The 26,745-nt window shown below is 48.6% G+C and overlaps 1 protein-coding gene across 1 annotated transcript in view; it reads right to left on the minus strand.

Moving 5' to 3' along the window:
* Positions 1–26,745, minus strand: part of UNC80 (unc-80 subunit of NALCN channel complex) — a 118,780-nt gene that overhangs the window by 45,093 nt on the left and 46,942 nt on the right. The window contains exons 24-40 of the mRNA XM_078597260.1: positions 21,151–21,363; positions 20,432–20,567; positions 19,948–20,081; positions 19,066–19,234; positions 17,654–17,854; positions 16,169–16,266; positions 14,782–14,982; positions 12,049–12,153; positions 11,273–11,411; positions 10,217–10,398; positions 9,704–9,835; positions 9,326–9,515; positions 8,233–8,361; positions 7,550–7,690; positions 4,365–4,465; positions 2,384–2,470; positions 156–339 (exon numbers count right to left, since the gene is read on the minus strand). Coding sequence (XP_078453386.1) covers positions 156–339; positions 2,384–2,470; positions 4,365–4,465; positions 7,550–7,690; positions 8,233–8,361; positions 9,326–9,515; positions 9,704–9,835; positions 10,217–10,398; positions 11,273–11,411; positions 12,049–12,153; positions 14,782–14,982; positions 16,169–16,266; positions 17,654–17,854; positions 19,066–19,234; positions 19,948–20,081; positions 20,432–20,567; positions 21,151–21,363 — 2,542 coding nt within the window. The remainder of the gene's footprint in view (positions 1–155; positions 340–2,383; positions 2,471–4,364; positions 4,466–7,549; positions 7,691–8,232; positions 8,362–9,325; positions 9,516–9,703; positions 9,836–10,216; positions 10,399–11,272; positions 11,412–12,048; positions 12,154–14,781; positions 14,983–16,168; positions 16,267–17,653; positions 17,855–19,065; positions 19,235–19,947; positions 20,082–20,431; positions 20,568–21,150; positions 21,364–26,745) is intronic.

Below are 26,745 nucleotides of genomic sequence, written 5' to 3' on the forward strand. Positions count from 1 at the left end.
CCTTCCCTCTAAAACGTCTCAGTCGCCAGGCGCCACCCGCTTGCTTTGGTTCCTTGACAAGGGCTATCCGTGTCGCGCAGCGCTGCCCTCGGCACGGACGCCCAACCCTCCTCTCGCTAAGGCAGCGATCGCTTCGAGTCCCCCCTCCCTGCTACCGGGCATGGCGGCGGTGACGAGCAACTTGAGGTCACACTGCTCCTTCTTGAGCGTTTGTTTGAGGTCCTTGATGAAGAGGCCCTCGACGAAGCTGACCACCTGCCACAGGAACGTGAGCGTGGCGGCCACCGCCTCCTCCCCGCAGTCGCACGGCGTGCGCACAAAGTACATGATCAGCCCGATCTGTAAGAGCAGAATACACGGTGAAATATTCGTATTTGCGGGGCGATAAAATGCCCCGGCATAAACCCATCGCGCAAACTCCTGGTCATCCTCGTATTAGCGGCTTTTGGCCAACCATCGAACAAAGACGGGCACTGCATCGTGCGCTTTCAGACGCGCTTCTGCAGCCGTCTGGAACGCTCTTCCTTCCGATAGAGTAAGCACTGGAGCTATGCACTTTAAATAAAAATTTAAAACGTATTTATTTAAAACAGCTTTTTTGTGTTTCGTTTGTTGTCCTTCCCCCACACCTACGATTAGCAAGGTTTGGCTACGTACGGTGTGAAAGAAGTTCTTCATACACACGTGTCACACTTCATTGGAACCATTCCCTATTCCTGCTGCAGTCTAGCCGAGGAGATCGACCCCCTCCAGTGAGAGCTGTCCCTGTGGAGCATAAAGTCTATGCCAGCCTCTAAATGAGCATGCGTCATATGGGCATTTCCCAATAAAGTAATTAGCCTACTCGTTTTCGAATGACGTCACAGAATCATTCACGCCCACTGCGAAGCAGACGAAGGTTGTATTTATGGTAAATTCATCCGCAGTATGAACCACGGACAGCTGCTAGACTCGAATTACAAACCTCCACAGGAGAATTAACGAGCTACCACTCAGCCATGTCACCGCCCCGATAAACACACCTGTCGGATCAAACATCAACTCTACGACAGAAAATAAAAAAAATCTAATTTAAGCCTAACTATTAAACAGTTTTGGTTTCAATGACACGCAACAAATACTGTTTTTAGGGCATGTAAAAGATGTCCCCCCCCCCTTGTGATGATAGTTAATGGGACGTCCAGAAGCAGTTTTTACGTCATCCTGAGGGGCCATTCTATGACACAAACAATGTGGTGCACTGGAATCGTCTTCATATTGTGACAAGATTACACCGATCTAACCAAGGGTAGAAAAAAAATGTGGATGAACAAAGCAAAACACGCGAGATAAAATAAAATAAACCGAACACAAACAATAACACATATGTAGCTGTCTGATGTGCTTTCAGGACATCGTGCCGAACAAACACTTGGTAACAAGACGAAAACACCTGCAGAGCTGTACAGCACAGGCTCGAACACCGATGCAGTAATAAGAAAACGTGTTGTTGAAAGTTCTGAGGGACCAACGGAACTCAGATTTCTATTCTGGCACATAAGGGAGGTTTCCTGAAAAACCATCAATGCTTCCTTCCACATCCTCATTCACAGAAACGAAGACTCATTTTAATTTCAGATGGACTCACTCGTAGGGGTGGCCCTCAATGAAGTAATAATTTAACGCTTGAGCCGAACCAGCAAAGGTCTGAACACAATTCCCATTGCTGGCTTGGAATGTGGCTGACTGCTAAAGGAGGCAATCCATCATCCGTTAGCCTAGCACAGGGAATATTATCTGCGAAATCATTTCCTCCGATAATTACCCCTGTGTATTTGCTTTTATTGCAGCATATCACAGTCGAATACATTATTTTTGTTTCAATAAAATATCATTCCGGTCCTCTGGGTAAAAAGGGAAGCACTTTTGCAGGCCGCTTGACAACATTCTCCGAGCAGCGCATCAACACGCTTTTGCTTTGCTACAACGAGTGCAGCAGGCCCGACTGATGCGCGCTCCCAAATGGAGAAACGGGCCCGCTTGCCGATTTCCCCCCTGATAATTGTTTTTTTACTCTTTTATCTGACAACAAAACTGACACCTTTTTTACGAGGAGTCATTTTTGCATAGACCACAATACCTGCAGTCATAATGCAAACAAAAAACACAACTCTGATAATGTATGCACTGTCCTTGAAGTTGATTGGTCCACACCCGAAAGACAGCTTTCCTTAGAGCCTAGTCTCACATGGTGTTGGTATTGTGGTCCATGCAAACATGACTCCTCGTAAAAAAGGTGTCAGTTTTGTTGCCAGATAAAAGGGTAAAAACCAATTATCATATTTTTTACTGGCAAATGAGGTACCAATGGTGATTTCCCCCCCTGTTCGACAAGAGGCCTCACCAGGTAATTGAAAAGGATGTGCGAGGTCTGAGGCGGCAACTCCCCAACGTTTATGAGAAGCTTCCGCAGCATAAATATCAGCTCCTCCTGCCGGGGAAGAGAGGTGACAACGTGAAATCAATCCACATGGGACGCTTGCATTAGCATTGTCCTCTGCAGAGTTGCAGATCAGCGGGGGTGAAGCAATACAAACTAATTTTAGCCATCACATCGCACTTGAACACCGCCATATTATCAAGATGCTACATGCTGCAGACACAGGGGGTTTGCTGGGCATATAAACGATGGATCGATTTTTTTTCATTCAGACTCTGTCTACTCGACAGACCTACTCTCCACCTGAACACGGCTGCTTGCGTTGTGGCCGAAACGTCGTGAGAATTATTTTATTATGTTTTATTTTTATTATTTTATTATTTCCATTCTACGTGACTTTACCGAAAGAACCAAGAAGATGGATCGATTAAGAATAGACGTTTACACCCATGATGTCCATGCACGTTGTGTGCAAATCACAGTGATCGTGAATGTGGTTAATATTCCTTTGTCAATTTACTTCTGGACGAAGGCCTCCCCATGCTGTGTCAGTCACGGGGGTTATTTAAGAATACTTCACCATTCTGGTCTAGGCGTGTTGTTGATGAGAGAGAGAGGTTTAAGAGTGATGGTGCACAAAAATAGGGCATCTCGTGTTTTTTTTTTTACTGGAAGCCGGATTGAGGAGGAAGAGTGCTGGCAGACCCACAATGCCCTGCAGGAGAATTAACGAGGAAGATCGTCAGCCACTTGGTTGTGCGGCGGCTACGAGAAGAGGACTGATCGAGCAGGGGTAGACACCCTGCAGCGATTAATGCGTCACTCGGCACAGGGGCACCGAGCATGTGTTTTCCAAATGTTCAGACACTGTGTCAGTTTAGAGGATGAAGTGCTTACCTGCTTGTTTGTTTGTTAGATGGAATGATGAATCAGATCACGTGCATTACAAGAGCATGAGGAGGCATGGCGATGGTTTGGGGGAGAACTTCATCAGCATTGGATTGATCATGACTGGCGATGATGATGATGATGAATACGATGCGTGCATCATGAGCTTCTGAATCGAGATAATGACTCAATGCATCATTACACCCCACAATGTATCGAGGGACATACTAAAAAATGCACACTCTCTGGTAAAAGTCTTTGACAAATTGTGCTTGACCTTGAGTGACTAGGCTCGAGGCAGCTCCTCCGTGCGTTATTAAGAGACCACCTGACGTCACACTCGAATATGATCTCAGAATTAGTTCCGTGGTATCCGATGATGACATTACGCCGGTGACTAAGGGCGCCCTCGCCAATGAAATTGCACGCTGCCCTACCGAGTTCTTATCTGGTTCAACGAAATCAACTTGATGATGATGATGATTCATTCTTTGGTTCTTTCGGTAAAGTCACGTATAAAGATAAAATAATAAATTAAATAATAGCATACTACGACGTTTCGATTGCAACACAAGCAATCGTCATCGTCAGGTATAAAAGAAATAGCAACAAAAATCTAACCAGAAAACTATAGACAGACATATAAGCAGACAGACATCATAAAGATACACAGAGAACACGTATCGGCACAAAGAGAGAGGTCGTCTCTGTGACGAGGCCTTAAATATAGAGAGGGGGCGGGGGCGCCGTCACAGAGACGACCTCTCTCTTTGTGCCGATACGTGTTCTCTCTCTGTGTATCTTTATGATGTCTGTCTATAGTTTTCTGGTTAGATTTTTGTTGCCATTTCTTTTTATACCTGATGATGACGATTGCTTGTGTTGCAATCGAAACGTCGTAGTATGCTATTATTTAATTTATTACTTTATCTTTATACGTGACTTTACCGAAAGAACCAAAGAATAATTCCTGCAGTCACGAAAGCTCCAAAATTAAAATTAGGATGATGCCGATGATGACGCCGATGCCGCTTGGGTCTCCGCGAGGGACAAGCACCTGCCGGTTGCTGACCGTGAACCTCTCCAGGAAGTGGCGCAGCACGAGGGCAGGGTCCTCGATCAGGCAGTTCCACAGCACTTGCTGCGCCACCGCGCACACTGGCCACACACACAAAGACAAAGATCCCCCGGAAAGCCTTAACAGACCGTAGGGGCAAGTGCAGTTTAGCGAGCACCTATGAAGACCGGAACGGTACACGAGGGGGTGGGTGACTAGCACCACGCCCGACCGCCTTTGTCTCCCCAGTGGCGATGTTTACACACCACGTACTCATTTCAGGCTGAGTCGACCTAGGGGAGGCCCAGGACCGGTTCAGATAATCGTCACTGGTGTTGGCCGTGAGCGGGAATCGAACCCGGGTCGCTAGGTTCATAGCGCAGCGCGCTAACCGCTACACTACCGCTCCCCACACTGGCTACATACACACATACACACGCACATACACACACACATACACACGCACACATACACACACACACGCACACATACACACGCACGCACACACGCACACACACACGCACATACATACACACGCACGCACGCACACACATACACACACGCACATCCACACATACATACACACGCACGCACACACATACACACACGCACATACACACATACATACACACGCACGCACACACATACATACACACACGCACATACACACACACACGCACATACACACGCACACACATACACACGCACATACACACACATACACACGCGAGGCGCTGCTGCTCAGTACTGTCCGCCTCAACGCACCGGTCAAGTTAGACCACACAGATGGCGGTCTCGTCATTACCGGGGCTTGGCGACCCACTGCGGGGCCATTGCCAGGATTCTTGAATTGGTTATCTGCAAAAAGCTGCACCTCCATTTAGCACGGTTGGCTACGTACGGTGCGAAAGAAGTTCAACAAACGTACGCACCTATGCGATGATGATGGTTAGCGGCGGTGGTCAAGTGATTTTGGTATTTTACGTATATGCCGAGTCAACGATTATTCTTACGTGTGCTTTAACAATTTAAAAGTTGACGGCCCTTTTGTCCATCCACTGCTGGATGAATGCCTCGCCACGTCGTGTGGGTCAAGGGAGCTTGTTGGACCACACTTCAACCACGTTGGTGAGTGCGGTTTGAAGAAAGGGAGATGAATGCAGCACCGGTTCAGATTATCGGTCGATTCTAGCCGTGGTTGGAAATCAAACACGGGTTGACGGGTTAATGGCGTAGCGTGCGAACCGCTGCACCAAGCGTTCACGCAGATTGTCAAGGCTTAGATAAATCAATTGTCCCGCAATGCACGTGCGCAGTGATAAAAGCGGGCAAGAGTTTTGGTTCTTAATTTTTTATTCTGGCTAGCATAGCCGTATTGTGGTTTTAGAGATAACTTTTTAAAATCCCCACGTCTTAATCACAACTCGACATACTTTAAAAATGTTTTATCCTTTCTATATTTTCATTAATTTCAACCAAGTAATAAGGATTACAACTGTGATACGATCATACTTTTTAATCGTCCAACATTTACAATCAAATGTTTGAATAAGTTGCGTAGCTCTGGGAGTTATATTTTGTTTAGCTCTTCTTTGCAATAAAAGGTCACGACCTTGAGCACACTCTGCCTGGGATTATGCGTGTGTCTGTATCTGTGTACACGGACGCACAGCGGGGAGCGGTAGTGTAGCGGTTAGCGCTACGCTGCGCTACGAACCCGGCGACGCAGGTTCGATTCCCGCTCACGGCCAACACCAGTGACGATTATCTGAACCGGTCCTGGGCCTTCCCTAGCTCGACTGAGCCTCAAATTTGTATTTGGTGTGGTGTGTAAACATCGCCACAAGGAAGACAAAGGCGGTTGGGAGTGTTGCTGACCACCCATCTCCTCGTGTACTATCCCAGCCTTCATAGGTGCTCGCTAACAGCACTTTCCCCAAAAGTAAATTAAGGCTATACGGGGGATCTTTGTCTTTTTATTTGTGCATGTCTACGTTTGTCTGTGTGCATATTATTGTCCATGCGTGTCTGTGCGTCGGTGATGAGCGGTGGCGTAGCGGTTAGCGCGCTGCACTACGAACCCGGCGACCCGAGTTTGATTCCTGCAAACAGTCAACATGAGTGACAGCTATTTCAACCGGTCCTGGGTCTCATCTAGATCACCTCAGCCTTAAATGAGTACATCAGCGCTGGGGAGACAAAGGTGGCCGGGCGTGGTGCTGGCCACCTTCCTTCCTGTGCCGTGCCGGCCTTCACAGGTGCTCACTAACAGCACTTGCCCCAACAGCCTGGCAAAGGCTCCATGGGGGTTCTTTGTCTGTGTGTTACCGCAATGTGTTTATATATCTGCACGTGTTTGTGTGTGCACATGCGTGTTGCTGCACGCGTGCTTGTGCTCGTGTTCACGTGCGTGCGTACACTTCTAAACTATTTTTATTTTATCAGTTAAGGCGCGCCGAGCTAAATCGCTCTTTTTCTGAAGTGACCTGGCCACAAATGATAGCTCAACAAAGTGGTAAGGGGCCGTCCATAAATGACGTCACGCGATTTTGGACGATTTTTGACCCCATCGTCACACAGCGTCACAAAAAGTCAGCCCCCCCCCCCTCAAATATGACGTCACAAAGCTCTGCCCCCCCCCCTCAAAAAAAAGTAAAACATGCTTCAAATCACGTTAAACTATTGTCATTGTAGTGCGTATTTAATGTGGCGCTGCACTCTGATGTTGTAGAAGAAAACATTTATTAAAAATTCTATTTAATTAAGTAGAACGTGTTGTCCTTATTTATTTAAAGTTGCCGAATTTTGATGTGACATCACATTTCACAACCCCCCCCCTCCCTCGTCACACATCGTCACAAATGTCTGACCCCCCCCCCAACCCCCCGAGGTGCGTGACGTCATTTATGGACGGCCCCTAATGTATAGCAACCAAATACTCCAAACGCGCGTTCATTCTAAATGTGGAGAGACAACCCGGGTTGGACGGGGGGGGGGGGGTGCCCGGAGTAAAAGAAATCCACACGACCACGGGGAGAACACGCGGACCTCCAAACAGACCAGCAGGCGTCAGGGTCGTGATCGAACCGACGTCGTGCTCCTGCACACCAGGCGACGGAGTTAACATCGGGCCGCCATAGTGCCCGCGACGCGTTTCGCGCGCGCTTTTCCCCCACGACGATCACCTGTCACGCCGTCTTCCCGCACCTCCCCGTCCTCCATGAGGTCGATGACGGCCAGCACGCACGCGCAGATGCACGCGGGAAAGATGGCCTGCGGCGGCTGCAGGGCGAAGTGGGTCGGCGTGTGCTCCGTGCCGTGCTCCTCTAGCAGGAGCACACGGAATCGAGTCACCCTGGGAGCGCAGAGCTACTCCGGGACGGCGGTGTGAAATTGTGGAAGTGGTCCCCTAAGTACGCGGCGGTGGTATTACATCTGCCATGACCCCCACCACCCCACCCACCCTTCCCGCTTTCCCCTTTCGCGCACCGCAATGTGTCACCGAACATCGGACGGGCAAGGCCAATAGGAGTGCATGGAGGGACAAAGGGAGCCTTGGGTTGAAATTGTTCGGGAAGGTGCCATCCTTCTCTTGCAAACGCGTCTCGCTCACAATGGAGAACAAAGGTGGCAGGGTCTCGTCCGACGCCAACATCTCAAGCGGACTCAATGCAAGAGTAAGATGAGATGTTCGCAAAGGCAGGAACAACATCAACAAAGCTTACACCTCATTGGCCCATTTACATAAATAATTATCCATATTTTTGTTGGTCAATATAGTAAAATACGTCATTTACGTTGAAACAGCGTCTCCACATGTATTCCTATTCGCCTTGCAAGAGGGTAACAAGGATGGGTAAGGGCATGCCTTCAGCGCTGGCTGCAGAGCGCACAGACCACTGCGAACCCCGCCGGAAGGAGTAGTTACGGTGGGAGGCACTAGACGTACAGGACGGACTCATGGAGAGGCGACGGGACACCAGGTTGCCCGCCTCGTCTGGGGGCACACACACACACGCGCACACACACACACGCACACACACACACGCACACGCGCACACACACACACGCGCACACACACACACGTGCATGCCCGCATGCACACAAATGACGCACGCACAGACACACAAAACCACATGTACGCTCGCGCACACAGAGAAACGCGCGTACGCACGCACGCACGCACACAGAGACACACGCACAAGCAAAGACATGCGCATTCTGACAGCCCCAATATAGAGCTGAGGCAGGCGGGGGGATTGCCTGTGTTGTTACCTCGGCCCTGAAGGCGTTAGAATGCACATCCATGCACGTGCGCACAAACAAGGGCACGACGTCTGCCTCACAACACCAACACGCAACACGGTGAGACACATTGTAGCCAGAGTTGTCTGGGCGGAACAATTTACGGGGGGGGGGGGGGGGGGAGGTCGGGGAATTCAGAAAAACAAAAATACGGCCGCACAAAAAATTCGTGATAGGAGACTTTAGGAAACACGCGGATCGGGCTCCTGAGCAGCACGGGCAAAATTGTCGAGGGTTGCTTTTTAAAAAAAATAAAAATGGTAAAAGTGCAGGAAACCGGGACAGTAGCAAACTCCACCGCAGGTTGAATGATACGAAGGGAACAAAAACCGCCAGCCCACTCCGACTGCGGCAACCTCCGCAAGTGAGCGACCCACAGCCCCCGTGAACAAACGCGAACGTCGGGGGACGATCCTGGAAGGCGCTATTCCTCAGAGAGGCTGCCTCCTCCACCTGCCGCTCACCCTCCTCCCAAACCTTTACCTCGGCGACGCGAGCGTACCGGAGCGCTGCGGACACAACGGCGCGGTCCCCCTCACCAACCCCCAACCCCCCGAGAGACGGCAGAGAAGCGAAAACTTTTGACGCGACGGCCCAAGTGGGGGGGGGGGGGGGGGGTGGGGGTTTGGGGGCGGCCTCGGCGGGCGGTCCCCCACCTTCCTCCTGCTCGGCCGGCGTGCCCGCGGCGGCCGACGGCTCGAAGCCGGCCTTCTGCGTGAGCGGCACGGTGGTGATGAGGCTGGCCTCACGGCCCAACCGGCGCCGCTCCTCCTCGTGCTGGAGGCTCTTGAGGATGTGCTCGGCGCGCTGGTGGGAGCGGGACACCGCCTTGGCCGAGAACGATTTCTGGGGATGGGAAATGCCCCGGGGGAGGGAATTCAGAGAAACAGTCAACGTCTCGCCACGGTGGCGGGATGCTGACTACGTCGCCTGGTACGCAAGAGGTCGTGGGTTTATAGCGGCCAAATGTAGAAGCCCCCAGTTGAGTTAACTGAATCCATCCCCGCCCGCATTGCAATGCCCTATGCTCTCACCGAGGCGTCCTCGCTGATGGCGTCTTGCACGCTGTCCGTCGACTGGGGCACCCACGGGGGATCGAACACGGGGAGCGACTGCACCCCCAGGATGGGCGATGGCAGCGTGAAGTTAATGCTCGGCGGGGGGACCTGCAGAAAGGGAGACGAAGCGTTGCACTCTTTTTCTTTCCTTCAAATCTTCGTTTTGAACTATCTCCAGCTTAATTCCGAAAGCGTTGACGCGTTTGACCTGTCCGCCCGTTGTTCCGTCCGTAACGGCGAGGAGCGCGGAAACAACTCAAATACGAGGCGACACGAAGTGCACAATTACGTTGCCGTTAGCGACCCGCCCTCTTGAAAACCAACCGAATCGATGATCGCGTCTGCCCACAACTATTTGCAAACGGGCAAATTTGCAAGGCGGCCGCTGTTTTTTTGAGCCGCGAACCTCCGCAACGAGCAGCCAACGCGCCGCCGCTACGCGATGTCACCGCGGGCTCTCTCTCCCCGGAGATCCGCGTTCGCCGGTACCTTGAAGGTCTGTGGTGCGCCCTCCTCCATCCGAGGCCAGACCTGGTAGCGGAATCGCCACAACGCCCCGAAGCGCAGGATGGAGTTGATTCGCTGGGTCGCGTCCTGGTGGTGGAACTCGGACATGATCATGTCCGTCACATGCTCGGGGACTTTCACCGCGCACAGCAGGAACATTGCGGCTGTTCCACACGAGCACAGGAAGTCAACCGCGTGTGAACGTTGTTGCGCTGAGAGATATAGGGTTGTGTGTTGACAGCAGGTGCAATCTTGTCATGCGATATTGGATGAGACTTTGCCATGCCTGGAGGCTCTGGGGGTGGGGGGAGATCATTCTGTGCCTAGTGCTAAGCTTGCCTCTGGATTTTCATCAGCGTTTCATGTGATTCATGTAAATTTGTGCACTATTTGTGGTGCATGCTTAATTGACTGCTCTCCGAAGACGTACTTGTCTCAACAGAGCACATCATGGCAAGAATGGACAGTGACCAGCGGTCAAAACTAACGACAGAGAGGCAGCCCAAGGAGGAAAGAGGCCCGAGATTATGTCCACCAGGGAAAATGAATGATGAGACACGCTCGTGTGCGGGGTCAACACGCATCTTTGTTGTAGCGCGTAAACCGTGGAAGATAGCGACGGCTCGCGGAAGCCCTTTAGTAAAACAAGTATAAAACAATCAGGGGGTCGCCAGTTCGATATGATCTTCCAGCATGGCAGTTTAATTCATTGACATGTTTCTTAAACCACCACCACTCCCAGCACCCCCCCCAACTCTGTCCACATGGCACTATAAATAGATACACGACAGTTGGGGGGGGGGGGGGCTCTCTGGAGCTCCTTGCAGTGATGGCCCTTCCACCAGCTGCGGGGTCGATTATGAGACTGGGATGCCCTCGCTGTTCTACGATCGTGCACACCATCGTGCTGCAGCGCTGACAAGAGGGTGCGTTCGGTCGGACCTTTAGCCCGATAACTAAATTACGCATCGGGACTTGCAAGCAAGTAACTGCAGGGGCTGCGTCTTTACTTTATGTTTTTTTCACACGCCAACGAACCTGCAGTGGCGGCCATGTGCTCGTCCACGCTGAGCAGCAGCTCCCATGCTGCAGGCTGCACGTCGCTGTACATGTCCTCCGTCATGATGGTGGCAGCCTTGATGAGCAGCGACAGGGGAGCCGGGGCCAGGCTCATCACCTCGTTACGACCAGAGAGCACGAGGCGAGGTCAGAGCGGGAGCCCAGGGACGATGAGAAAAGCGGAGCATGGCACCGTTGCTCCAGCACAAGACGTCCTCTCATCGGCATAAATTGTTAATTGCAGTTTGAATGTAATCAAGATTGTCGGGAAATTGTTAATTAGGCTTAAATAACATTGTGTTTATTGTCCGAACGTGCACGGTCCCTTGTTTGTGCCACTGCCTGTTCGGAGCTATGGAATGTGTACAATGAGAATTGTTTAATGCTTCGAAATAATATAAGGTATTTATTCATAAAAGCTTCTCCGAGTCTCAAGACTGATTATCAAGAGCGTTCTGAATTGTAACGTTTGGCCGATCCTTTTCATGCTTTTTTGGCACTGTCGCTCCAAATTCATCTCAAATCTGCCTCAAGACACGAAGTAGCCTTGTGTCTATGAACATCAACGTTAAGGTGAACTACAGTATAAAAAAGTTTGAAGTTTGAATGTCTCTTACAAGGCCCTGTAGAGTTACATTTAAAATGTTTTTTCAATGAATACCCACGATCCTGACCTGAAACTGATCTCTTCTCACTCTAAGATTTGGCATCCGAGGGGTTTGTTTCAAACCCGAATTAACTTGCACCATTCTTACCTGATTGCGAATGTACTTGAGCATGCCAGGGTCTTTCTTGCCATCCACAATCACCTCGGATGTCCTCTTCTTCAGCGAGGGAGGCCGCAGCGACGATTTGTCCGACTTATGGAATTTAAACTTCGGAAGAGGCAATGGAAAGTAAGGATAATGGAAGGTAAATGTTACAACTCTTCAGAGATGATAAACCGCTTAAATATACTTATTTATTATGCTTGTTGACCTAGGAGAGTCTCACGGAGTCTCATGGTTCTTGTTCAAGAGCGTCCTGTCAGGTTTTCACAGTGAGGAGCTTATGATTGCCACGTATCATCCCACCGAGTAAGTTGGGAGTAAATTCGATCGTGACGCCGGCACACAATGGCCTACTTTTGCGAACGACATCGCGGGATCTTTCATGTCCACTAGGAAGTTGACGGTGCGTCTACTTCCTAGTGGACATATTCACTTTAAGATGTTTTTTTGTTCATGTTTTTGTTTTGTGTTTGTTGCGGTTGCACCCGATTCAAGAGCTGAATGTGTTGCATTACATAACATTTCGATATTTTGCTAGGTTATTTAATTTAGTGTGTTCTTTCTCCCTCTCTCCTAATGTTCAAGCCTGCGTACTTTACTACGCGTCTCTTCGTACTCATTGACATGTACATTTTTTCTCTAACCCCTCCCTCTCTCTGCCTCCGCCCCCCTCTGTCTATTTAAGGCCACCCCACAGAGACGACCTCCCTCTCTGTACCTGTGTTGCTCTCTCTATGTATCTTGGTGATATGTCTGCTTATATGTCTGTCTATAGTTTTCTGGTTAGATTTTTTGTTGCTATTTCATTTATACCTGATGATGATTGCTTGTGTTGCAATCGAAACGTCGTATGCTATTATTTAATTTATTATTTTATCTTTATACGTGACTTTACCGAAAGAACCAAAGAATAATAGCCGAATGGCTCACAGGGCTATACCTAGTAAATTAACTTGAAACTTGAATTATTACAAGTTCAATGCACGCCATGCTGTTCATCAAGGCAGCTGTCGCGTTCCAACAGTGACACCTCTGCAACCAGCAGCGAATGTGTGACCCATTGACCACGTCACCATCCCGTAATCTACCTAAGAACAATTTATGTTTATATATAATAGCTCGCAGCTCTATCTCAATCCACTGCTGGATGAAGGCCTTCCCAAGCCAAGCCAGTCATGGCGGGTTGCTTGACCTCACTTCAAAATGGTGGTCGGTCGGTGGAGGCTGGTGAAGGAGGGTGGACCGGTTCAAATAAAACTCACATATGATGTCAGTCGTGACCGGGAATTGAATTCAAGCCAACGAGTTTACAGAGTAGTGCGCTAACCACTATGCCTCCGCTCCACCCCTGTTGCAGCTATATAACAATTTTTAATAATGACACTCGTAATATATAATAGCCACAAAAACAGTATTCAAAGAACCTGCTGCCCTATGCGCATTCGTTTAATGTATAATTGGCTTTCACTGTTGGATTCGTTGTGACCATGCTTACGATCAATGCTTCCATCAATACCATAACGTCAAAGCACGCGTTCTTCGTGTGGAATAAATATTAACTGCAGCTTTCGGCAGGAGTGAAAAAAGTTACCGTTACCCTTAGAACCTGCGCTAGATAACATCCGCAGGGAAATAGTTTAACATTCCAGGGATGTGTCTGCCTGGGTGATAGTTTCGCCTGGAGGCTGTTCCCTGCGTGTTCCTATCTTTTTTGTTTTAACCTCATTAATTTAAATTACTTTGTGATAAAAAGCCGCGGTTTTGTGCTGCCGCAAGGACATCAGAGAAAGTGGGACTTGTGTAGCGTGCAAATGCTTGGGTTCTTTTTTTCCTCCCGGTCCTCATTTGAAGAATTTCAACAATAAACTTAAACGTACGTTCTGTACGCCGAGTTCATATCGCAGGAAAAGTAAGATCAGGCAGTTGTAGCCACACTTTGCCCCACAGCAAGTGATCTACTAATCAGTCAAGTGGACGCAAATAGTTTTCTCACCTGGAGGATGACGAACGCATGAATAAGGGACAAGCAAATATGTCTCGGTTCGGCGATTAAAATCTATTCTATGTTGCCTGCAGTACACCCCGCTGAATTGTGCGAGCGAGAATCAATCAGGTATGATGAATCCACGTTCTACGTCAATGGAATGCTTCGGTTAAAAACAAATATTGAAGAAATATATTTTACTTAAATCATAGCAACGAATCGTGAAAGGTCACTGAATCTCTGATGAGAGGGAGGGGGAACGAGCCAAAAATAACATGTCTAAAAAAAAGAACAAAAATGTTATCCAGACACGAGATGGGACATTGCGCATTCGTGAATAATACAATACCATTTGGCTTTGCGTACAGCAACAATGTGGATTTATGTAAGATCTATAAATACATTATCTTTATTGGTCATTTTAAATTTGCATTATGTGCCTATCTCATCGAATAATGCAGAACGTCGAATGCATCGAGAATAACATCTAAACACGATTGCGAGATCCTCTGCAGCACCAGCGGCATAATCATTTAATAGCGAGAATAAAAGCGGAGGAGAAAAATCTAAAAGTTCTTGAGCCTGGACTTGAACAGTGGCGTGAAAAGCTCCGCAGCGACTCCATGGGAGGCAGCGTCGGAGTAGAACGAGCAAGCGGCCCTCAACGATTCACCGTCACAATTGCCGGCGTGTCGGCAGCGCGGCTATGGGGGTGGCGGGGACCACCAACGCACCTCCTTGGTCTTCTTGTTGCCGATGTTGGCGCGGCCAGGGAGGCCCTCGTCCTTGACGGGGTCGGCCGAGTCTCCGTAGACCAGCTTGAGCGCCCGTACGAGGCGCGCGCAGGCACGGCCATGCCTCTGGTAGCAGCCCGGGTGGCAGAAGTCCGCGTGCTGGCAGATGAAGTTCTGCTGGTTGCACAGCAGGATCATCACCTGCACCGGGCACGCAATCACCGGGGGGATTAGCACGGTGCAGAGAGAGTGAGGGGGGTGGGAAGGAGGTGATTTGGGTGGTGTTCAGACAGTGGGCTAACAGTGGAGAGAGCCTGCAGCAGATCGAAGGCGACGAAGATAAATCATCAAAACTTTTTCCCGTTAATTTTCCAAACCTTTTTCGGGGTTATCAAGCGTCGATAATAGTTCTAGATTTGAAGCTTTCGTGACTGCAAGGATTCATATTCTTGGGTTTAGTCGGTAAAGTCACGTAGGTAATTTTTTTTTAATTTAAATTAATAAAAGTAAAATAAAAAATAAAATAAAAATCACGATGTATCGGAGGCAACACAAGCTTCAGTCTTCAGGTGGAACCGTCACAGCACGATACAGCTATTTTATTTTTATTTTAACTTTTAGAAATTTTATATTTTACCTACGTGATTTTACTGAAAAAAGTCGATAATAGTGTTTTGCGTGTACAACCACACTTACATGATCTCATCATTGAAAGGTCTCACATTTCATGTTTCACATTAATATTTACCTAATTATGTAAGAGTAATTTATATTTATTTGTTACAAAAAATGTACTTATTAATATAAATGAACAGATGTGATAAAATAATATTGTATACATTAATTTATAAGTAGATTTGAAGTGATGCAAGCCGTACGATAATTCAGCCATCATACACAAGGAGTGATAGTCACTATAAAACACGAATTATTAGTATTATGTTTGAAGACACTTTTTTGTTTCTTAAAGTGGGGAGCTGGTCAGCAGCATTTATACATTCGTGTGGAGGTTGCTGAGCTGAGACAGTGGATAGCTTTAGGAGTGACCTGGTGAACATCTGAAATGCTGCTGGTGAACGATCGAACCACGCAGATGGAAGCTCACTTACGTAGAGATCCGTAAACTCGCGTAGACACTCATAGACTCGCATAGAGAAAGCCACGGATCCACCGAACCTCACAGATTCAATAGTATACACTTCCTCTTTCATATTTTGATTCAGGAGTAGCCGGGTGGACATCTGCAACGTTGCATGTGAATGAAAAAGGTGGGCATCGGGCGTTACGTTGTGGTCCACAGTTTGAGATCGGTCACCGAAGTCACACTGTGGCCTTTTCGTGATTGCGCCGATGCGGCAGCAGCACACGGAGTGCTGTGCCTTCGTACCTCGAGCCAGGGCATGTTCTTGTGGTAGTTATCATCAGCCCCGTGGCCTCCCACATTGTCAGGCTCAATGCTGGGGTCACTGGTGCTCTGCGTGCTTCCTGCAGGTGCAAACAAAGCAGCATCAATCAGCACTGGGGCATGAACGAGAAGCCCAAATCAGTCACACAATCCACTCAATGCTGGATCAAACGAGCCACTCGGTGCCTTCGGGGCCCAAAAAAAAAACCCCACTGTGGTTATAGACATTTTCTCCGCGATAACAAAAAACGTGATTCGCTCTTCAATCCCTGCCCTCAATTCACGACTTCTGCACCAATCCCCGGTCACGGTAAGCTGTTCATTCAGACACGTGGCACAATACAGATTTAAAGGCAGGCAGGCATTCAACGATTCGCTCCCTCTCACAATACAAAGATGTTGGGGTCACTCGTGGATTCAATAATTTATTATTTTTTGCACATTGTCGATCAACGCCTTCAATGGCTGCAAGGGAGCACGTGAAAAAGTCCAATGCAACGCGTACAAAATAAACAATTCTGAAGCACGCATATTTGGTGCACATGCTGTGAGCATAAGAATCAATGTTTAAATCGATAAATTGTTATTCGCCAAATTTAAATGAGTCAAGGGCGGCTTGTACATAATCGCAAGTGTGGGTAAGAAGCGGTGACAGGCTGCCAGCACTGTGTGACCTGCGTTCGATTCCCGGCCATGGTAAATAACAGTGGAGAGTGATATATGAATTTGTTCTGGGCCTCTCCTAGGTTAACTCAGCCTGATGCTATGTGTAAACATCAGTACTGGGGAGACAAAGGTGGCCGGGCATGATACTAACCACACCGCCACTTTGTGCTCCTTCCTAGCATTAACCCTTTCCCATTCAGAGACGTCTTCAAGTTGCAGGGTAGTTCCCGTTCACCGCTAAATCTCTGAACGCGCAAGCGTTAATTTTATTTAGCGCTGTTGTTTTTAAAGACATTATACTGTACTCACCGCAGAGAACTGTAGCGACACGACCGCAATCTATGATAGCTGGGGACAAACTGTCACACGCCCTCATGGCCTTTAAACTTCCGATTCGTTCAGAATTAGATTCGATTCCGTTTAGAATCGATTCCGTTCCAATGACGTAACCGTACATAATCGGTACGGAATCGGGAGAAAAACTGATGACGTCCAGGCAGATCCGGCCCAGCCACTAAGCGACCCTTGCAATTGCAAAGGGCCCCGTGGCCAGCAGAGGGCCCCCTAGAGTCACTGCTAGCTAGTGGGTGAAAAAAATCATACATCAAAGGGGCCTCCAACCAAATTTTGCTTAGGGCCCCCAAAGGTCTAGGGCCGGTTCTGCGTCCAGGTACGTCACCGCAACGACGAAAGGTGGGTGCTCGCCATCAGCACTTGCTCCAACGGGTCTATAATTAAAGCCTTCACGGGGGATCTTCATTATTTATATATATTTTAAAAATGCAGCCAGGCTGAGCGTACCGATGTCAGTGACCGTGTCGTGGCTCTGCGAGAGGAGCAGCTCCTCGTTCTCGGACTCGGAGTCCTGCCGCGACAGCTTGCCGCCCTTCAGGCTGCCCGCGCGCCAGATGCTGGAGAGCGAGCCGCCCTTCTTCACGCGGAAGCTGCGCGTCCCCTTGATCTGCAGCAGCCGCGAAGCACCCTGACGCACGCGGCGCGGCACTGCAAGGCACGACGCGAGCAGCCACGGAGCCGCGGGGTTGAATGCTGTTAGCAGGAAGTGTGACCATTCACCCTACCCCCCCTCCCCCCACCAAGCCTACCGCCAGCGAATACCGAATTGTCACGATTCTTGGTCACGATCTGATCTGTTTTTTTTTCTATAATCTCGTTTGCGTTTCGGTTGAACGGTTTTCTAGGCTCCGTTAGCCTAAATGTAATTGTATTCATCTTCTTGGTTCTTTCGGTAAAGTCACGTAGAATGGAAATAATAATAAAAATAAAACATAATAAAATAATTCTCACGACGTTTCGGCCACAACGCAAGCAGCCGTCCTCAGGTGGAGCACAGGTCTGTCGAGAAGACAGAGTCTGAATGACACACCCCAGGCTTCAGACTCTGTCTTCTCGACAGACCTGTTCTCCACCTGAGGACGGCTGCTTGCGTTGTGGCCGAAACGTCGTGAGAATTATTTTATTATGTTTTATTTTTATTATTTTATTATTTCCATTCTACATGACTTTACCGAAAGAACCAAGAAGATGAATCCCTGAAGTCACGAAAGCTTTAAATCGAAATGTAACTGTATTGGCATGTAATTTGTGTAATGGAAACGATGTAAACACTGTCTTGAATGTAGCATCGCAAGTGGATGCAGGGGTGGCGTGAACCAAATAATATATTTTCACACACACTTCTATGCATACACCATGGGCATAAAAAAAATTTCATCAATAATTCACGCATCACTAAATGCATGTTTGCAACACAAATTGTTCCTTTGTTCCATAGACCAATGTTCCGGAAAGTTGTTGTGTATTCAGTGGCCTTTGTCGCCACAATAAACAAAAACATAATCCTACTCTGACGTCTTCTCAAAGCTGTCCTGATATCGTAACTTTTTTTAGGCCGTGTAATAAAACGCGGCGCACAGAAACATTTACTAAACCCTTTATCCTCTCGGGGCATGTACAGCACGTACCGCCTGCTGATTTGTTGAACGTGAAGGGCTCCCCTGATATTATCACAAAAGAACACACAATTACATTTCCATATCAGAGCCGAAATAACTCATCAAAGTGTTCTGGATTATTCTATGAGAGAGGACACGTGAATAGAATTGAAAGAGCGACCTTTAAATAAGATCGTGTTCAAGGGGGCAGTGGAAAGACGCGGTTGTGTGTGCGCGCCCTTCACGGTGTGGTCTGCTCACTGCGTCTCTCCTCCCAGGTGGTCTCCGACTTGAGCGTGTGGCTGCTGCTGTGGAGGGACTCGTGCGACTCGGGTTCAGGGTCGTCCAGGACGCCTGCGAAGCTGATCTTCCGCTCGTAGCGGTGCCGGTCCATCTCCGGGTCCAGCCGGTGGCGGCCTCCGTCAAACTCCTGCCGAGTGCGCAGAAGGTCAACGCAATGAGGCCGTCGCTCCCTGCCGCGGTCTGATGGGGTTTTGTAAGAATTGTATTTATACACTTTTGGTTAACCGTCAAACAAAGGCGGTAATTGTGTCGTGCGCTTTCAGATGCGCCTCTGTGGCCGTCTGGAACGCTCTTCCTTTCGATATGCACTTTTAAATCTAAATTGTAAAACGCATTTCTTTAGAACTGCTTTTTGTGTTTAGTTTGTTGTCCTTCCCCCGCACTTCCAATTAGCATGGTTGGCTACGTACGGTGCGAAAGAAGTCCAACATACATACACGTTCTCTGTTTCCGCCCAAAAGTTTTTTGGTTCATCATCCAATAGGCATTCGAGATCACCAGTATTCATCAGCATTTTTTTAAGTAAACAAACTCTGGACCAGTTTTTGCCCTTCTGGGTCTCATCAGCAGAGTCAAGCTTGTTGAACAATTGCTGCTGGGTTGCCAGATTTTATTGGTAAGAACAGTGGTCAGAATGGGCCAGTATACGAGAGCACGCCATGCCGGCGTTGCTCAGACCACTTATACATCGCTTTAACCGAAGTCAACCCACACGCGAGTATTTTTGAGGGGAGATGGCAGTGAACGGGACGAATTGATACATTTCCATTTCGACCACCGGCTGAGCAAAAGCACACCACCCAGACAACTGTTTCACGAGGTAGTGGTGCAAGATCTGACCGCGGCCGGCTCCGTCCGAGGCTTGGGCAGCAGTGGGAAGGTCTCTCTCAGGAAGGTGGTGATCTCCATCAGCAGCTGGCAGGCGGCCATCTTGAGAGGAAACGGGCAGCCGCACTTGGAAGGGTTCACGCTGCCTGTTGGAGATCGACACGCCGCCGTTACAGGGACACCACACGAGATTTAGCTCGTCGTCAAAAAATCGGCCATGATCAAATCCACTGCTTGACGAAGGCCCGGGCAGGACGCTGTGCTACGAACCCGGCGACCTGGGTTCGATACCCGGCCGTTGCCAGCATTAGTGGCGTGCGATATTTAAAACGGTCCTGGCGCAACACGCTCCTCCGCGCTCACCAACTCACACTGACCAAGCGTGGTGAAGTATGGTCATACAACCTCCACAACTTACAGTGGTGGGCGGGGAGGGGGGGGGGGCCTTCGCACAGCAGTGGATAGATAAAGGATGCGTCATTAGGACCCTCCTCACTGTCATCGAGGAAGTCCTCCTCCTCGTCCTCCATCTTGAGCTGCTTCTTCATCTCGTCGTCATGGATCAGGCCCAGGAGGCCGACGGGCGTTTCGCTCTCCGTGCGGCTCAGCTCGTCCAGACGCACTCCGATCGCCTGGCGCAGCGCACGCGACGCGACGTGACATCGCTGCGGCAACTCACGACACCGAGTGTGAGGGCACAGAAATGCCGCTTCTGAAGTCCTCTCAAAAGACCTCTCGATCCGGAGCAGGAGCACGAGGTTAATATGCCACTGCAAAGAGTGCTGGGCCCGTGTCGGTCTGGTCATTAAGTATAGTTTTCGATTTAAAGCTTTCGTGACTGCAGGGATTCATCTTCTTGGTTCTTTCGGTAAAGTCACGTAGAATGGAAATAATAAAATGATACAAATAAAACCTAATAATAAAAATAAAACATTATATTATGTAATATTTTTATTATTTTATTATTTCCATTCTACGTGACTTTACCGAACCAAGAAGATTAAGTGTAGTCATTGGTCAATAAACGCATTTCAAATACATGCGCTTAGTATTTTGGCCGCTATACATTTCTGTGTGATAAGCCACTTCGTTTAGCTATCATTTGTGGCCAGGTCACTTCTGAAGAGGAACTGTATAGCGCAGTGGTTCCCAATGGTGCAAATACAACTTGTGCAACACAACAAACGAGAGTGTTTTCTGGGAGAAAGCGCGGACCTCCCCCCACTGGAAGAACAGCTTCGACGCGTTCCACTGCAGCCGCTGGTTGCGCTTGCTGCCCGCCACCGGCGAGCGGCCACGTGACAGCCCGCGCCGCGACATGGTCACGTGGTGGCCCTTCATCCACTCGGGCCAGTTGCCGCGGTTGCAGCGGTGAACGAAGCGCGCGCACTCGAGGAAGAGGGCGGCACGTGCCACCACGGGGGCCTCCTGAGGGATGGGACGGACCGGGGGGGAGAGACGGGGCGCAGGGCAGCGCACGGCAGTCACGACGGCGGTCTGCCAACGCTCCGTCGCCCGGTGGTAGGGGGCCGTGCATAAATGACGTCACGCGATTTTGGACGATTTTTGACCCCCCCCCCTCTTCGTCACACGGCGTCACAAAAAGTCAGACCAACCCCTCTCAAATATGACGTCACAAAGCTCTGCCCCCCCCCTCCCCAAAAAAAGATAAAACATTCAAGTTCAAGTTCATTTATTAGGTATAGCCCTGCTTTAATATGCTTTAAATCGCTTTAAACTAATGTCGTTGTAGTGCGTATTTAATGTGGCGCTGCACTCTGATGTTGTAGGAGAAATCATTTATTAAAACGTCTATTTAATTAAGTAGAACGTGTTGTCTATATTTATTTAAAAGTTGTGCATTTTAATGTGACGTCACATTTCTCAACCCCCCCCCCCCCCCCATCGTCACACATCGTCACAAATGTCTGACCCCGCCCCCCCCCCCTTAAGTGCGTGACGTCATTTATGGACGGCCCCTAGCGCTGTCCAGCAGTGCCGAGTCCTTCAAGCGGACGATCGCCAAACGGACCTTTGCCAAGGTTTCCAGATTCGTCACAAGGTAGACCCTTCCGAAGCTGTCCGCAAAGGTTTCACTGGACAATGAATTCAACATCGATTTAAAGCTTTCGTGACTGCAGGGATTCATCTTCTTGGTTCTTTTGGTAAAGTCACGTAGAATAGAAATAATAAAATAATAAAAATAAAACATAATAAAATTATTCTCACGACGTTTCGGCCACAACGCAAGCAGCCGTCCTCAGGTGAAGATCAGGTCTGTCGGAAAGACACCTGAGGACGGCTGCTTGCGTTGTGGCCGAAACGTCGTGTGAATTATATTTTTTATGTTTTATTTTTATTATTTTATTATTTCCCTTCTACGTGACTTTACCGAAAGAACCAAGAATATGAATTCAACATCCTCGACACGCCACCTGGATGCATGCCGCTAGACAATTTCACACGCGCGACACGTGCCAAACTGACGCAGCCTCCGTAATGGGCGCCTGGGAGCCGTTCCTAAATCCGCATCTTGTTCTCAGACCCAGAAAGTCGCTAGATCAGTCGCCAGTAGCTTTCACAAAATATCATCGCCAAGGAAATCCAATAATTCGGCTTAGGTCATGTGATACATTTGCTGAGTCGTCAATAAAGCTGATATGAACAAGTCGGCAACGAAGCTGATATCACACGGGGCTGTATCTTGGTCCTTTAGAACCTTGAAGGAGAACCGATTGCTTTTCATTGCTATGCTCTAGAAATGTGTTGTCCATCTGCCCCGCGCAAGGACATTTTTTTCTCTCCAAAAACTGCCAATTCCCTAAACCGATGGGTATGGAACTTATCACAGCTTCCTAGCACCGATGCCGAGATTTGTATAGCTTTAGGGCAAGATTGGCAAAGGAATGCGTTTTTTTTGTCCAAGTTATTTCGCAAAATGTTTCACGTTGCTTAACCAGCAACATTAGTTCACGTGCAAGAATTACAGTTATTTTATTTCTATTATTATTATTATTTTACCTACGTGACTTTACCGACAAAAACCTAAGAGTATGAATCATTGCAGTCACGAAAGCTTCAAATCTAGCAAGAATTACAGTGTTTATGTGCGAGTGCAAGCGCAAGCGCTTCACGTGTGCACACGGTCGTATTTTGGGCATTTGCGTATTTCCGTGCTCAAACTTCTCCGTAGAGCTGGCCTGCCTGGGCTGGCAGGCCAGCTTATTGTAAATTGCAGTACCACGAATATATATATACCCTGTATTTGGCAACAAGCCACTGTGCTCGACATGCACTACAGTTTAATGTGCTTGTTACATGAATGATCTGTGTTGTCGGGTCGGGGCGGAGCAGTGGCGCTCACATTCTTCTTGGCATACATCGTATTTATCCTGTGCTTATCGATCAGACTGATATTGCAAGCAGTGTCTTTATTTGAAACTTGATCTTGACTACCACAGTGTAGGGATTTATTTCATCGCTCCAACTTGCTGTCCTTCCCCGCACCGCCGATTAGCACGGTTGGCTCCGTAAGGTGCGAAATAAATTCAACATGCATTCATACGTGCTCGCAAATATTGTCTGCCGGGTAAAGATAGTAATATCGTACACTCCTCCTGTTTACTGATAAGGAGAGACCATTTACAGGGTTGCCACGATGGAATCTTTTTCACGATACGACATTGAATTTTGTCAACGACCGTTATCGCAGCATCGGTTTCCCGAGACTTTTGATAAACACGATTTGACGAAACCATTTGTATTGTAAAGGCAGACGACAAAATTATAATTTACGATTTATTTTTCGGCGAGACCCCAGGCAATGATCTGGCCAAATGTTGTAACACCCTCCACACCATGCACCATGCAAGCAATTAAATGCACACATTATTATTGTTGTTGTTCTTCTTGGTTCTTTCGGTAAAGTCACGTAGAAGGGAAGTAATAAAATAATAAAAATAAAACATAATAAAACAATTCTCACGACGTTTCGGCCACAACGCAAGCAGCCATCCTCAGGCGAAGAATGAAACACCCCAAGCTTGGAGCGTATATTTAAGCTGGGTTAGAGGGGGGGGAGGTGGGAAGAAGAGCGCCTAAACAAAATAATTTGCATATCAAGAGGAATTCAGCATATGGAAAATGCGTAGGAGGTGGGCGGGGGGGGTTCCAAATCAATACTATGCCCGTGCATTATGCAGGATTAGCAGCATCAAAGGGGGGGGGGGAAGGGGGGGAGCATTAACAAAGGAAAGGAATGTTAATAGTATGTAGCTGTAGTTACTAAACAACCACGTAAAAAACTACAGTGCATGACAAACTAAGTTTGTCATGCAGTTTATACTGTAGTTTTTTACGTGGTTGTTTAGTAACTACAGCTACATACTATTAACATTCCTTTCCTTTGTTAATGCTCCCCCCCTTCCCCCCCCCCTTTGATGCTGCTAATCCTGCATAATGCACGGGCATAGTATTGATTTGGAACCCCCCCCGCCCACCTCCTACTCATTTTCCATATGCTGAATTCCTCTTGATATGCAAATTATTTTGTTTAGGCGCTCTTCTTCCCACCTCCCCCCCCTCTAACCCAGCTTAAATATACGCTCCAAGCTTGGGGTGTTTCATTCTTCGCCTGAGGATGGCTGCTTGCGTTGTGGCCGAAACGTCGTGAGAATTGTTTTATTATGTTTTATTTTTATTATTTTATTACTTCCCTTCTACGTGACTTTACCGAAAGAACCAAGAAGATGAATCCCTGCAGTCACGAAAGCTTTAAATCGAAATATTGTTGTTGTTGTTTCAGCTCACCGGTAAGTGAAGAGCAATAAAAGATCCTTAACATACAATTACAGTATAGTGGACCCAATGTCGTACGACGTAGCGTGATATCGTCGAAAAACTGGAAACACTCGGAATTTACAGCGGAGAAGGTGCTACCCCTTCTGGAGATGTATACGGCAAGCTGTGGCAAGGGAAGCCGACAGCTGTTTACCTGTTCTGTTCAGCGAGAGCTCTGTGGCGGCCGAACAGCAACAGGGCTGCAGGGTCAGAGGTGAGGCCACCCACCACAACAAAGCACCCCCACAGCGCTTTGTGTGAGTGTGGCACAGAGGCACCAACAAAAAGACAAAGACACAGATACCCCCCCCCGTATAACCTTAACAGGCTGCTGGGGCAAGTGCTGTGAGCGAGTGGTACCTATGAAAGCCGGAACGGCACACGAGGGGGTGGGTGGCCAGCACCACGCCCGGCCGCCTTTGTCTCCCCAGTTGCGATGTTTACACACTGCACCAGGTACTCATTTGAGTACGTCACTGGCGTTGGCCGTGAGCGGAAAGCGAACTCAGGACGCTGGGTTCATAGCGCAGCGCGCTAACCGCTACACTACCACTCCCCACAAACAGTAAACACACACAATGGCATGTACGGACACGTACACACGTGTGCGCGCACGACACAGATGCGCACGCGGAGACATAGACACACGCTGGCACACGGACACACAGTTACGCAAATACACCACACGCACAAGTACGCACACACATAGACATGCGCATGTATGCACGCACACAAACAGCGCAGTTGAGGTGGGGACATTTTTTAAAACAAGCATGCCAGTGACTGTGCAGAGAGAGATGAGGCAAGAGACACGTGGGACAGGATACGCTGCAGCGGAAAGGCTGACATGATGACGGCCCATTCAGCAGAGCTTGTATATCTTCCGTAACGGGAATGGACCCAAACTTTGAGTGCAAGACTCCTCTTGGACCACAGATCCCATTTCGGATAAACGTTGGTTCAATCACTCGTAAAAAGCTTGGCCAAGGTGGGCGCCTGTGAGATAAACACTGAAAGTGTACAAGGTCATCTACGAAACAGGGGCCAATTAATGTGCAGAATCATAAGGCAGAGTCGCGAACAGTTTGCGATGGAATCAGCGGTGTACACCGGTCAAGTCAAGGGGTCTGTGTGACCAAGGTAACTGATGCCACAGCGACTTACTGTCGCCCATTCCGCTGCTGCCGTGCGTGTCATGAGACAGAGGGAGGATGCGATGGGTATGGACGTGTGGGGGATTGAGGTACATCGAGTAAATTTCGATTGAAAGCTTTCGTGACTGCAGGGATTCATCTTTCACACGCTGTCTTTCCGACAGACCTGTTCTTCACCTGAGGACGGCTGCTTGCGTTGTGGCCGAAACGTCGTGAGAATTATGTTTTATTTTTATTATTTTATTATTTCCCTTCTACGTGACTTTACCGAAAGAACCAAGAAGGTGCATCGAGTACTTGCGCAAGGGAGACACCAAAAACGTAAGACCCCAAAAAACCTTCGCTCCTCTACCCTCAGAGTCTGGAACTCGTTTCCAACAGCTGCCCATGCTGTTGAATGTATGTCGTGGCTGTGAGTGTTCCTGTCCAGGCTCGACACCTTTCCCTTGTTGAATGTGACTACATTCTCTTGCTATACAATACATATAACCACTAGCTCCTGTACGGCATCTTGGCAAGTGATCGCATTTAGACGCTCTACGTATCTCCACATATGGCTCAATTTCAGATTCTGGTGGTCAAGCGAGATAGCTGGATCGGTGGTAGCGGAGAGTTTTGCCGTGATGTCTCCTTCGTATTTGTCGATCGCGCATTGCGTCGCTGTATGTTGTACGGTCTGTTCTGGATGACCACAGTCGCACCACTACTGGAGAGTTTTACATTTTACATTTGTGCATCGGGTATCCGCATCTGCCCTTGTTTGTGCAGTGGATGCGGTCCAGGGTGGACCACGAGCTTCGTGGAAGATCAAACCCAG

The sequence above is a fragment of the Lampetra planeri genome, chromosome 8, assembly GCF_965212315.1.
Source record: "Lampetra planeri chromosome 8, kcLamPlan1.2.h2, whole genome shotgun sequence".
Lineage (NCBI taxonomy): Eukaryota > Metazoa > Chordata > Hyperoartia > Petromyzontiformes > Petromyzontidae > Lampetra > Lampetra planeri.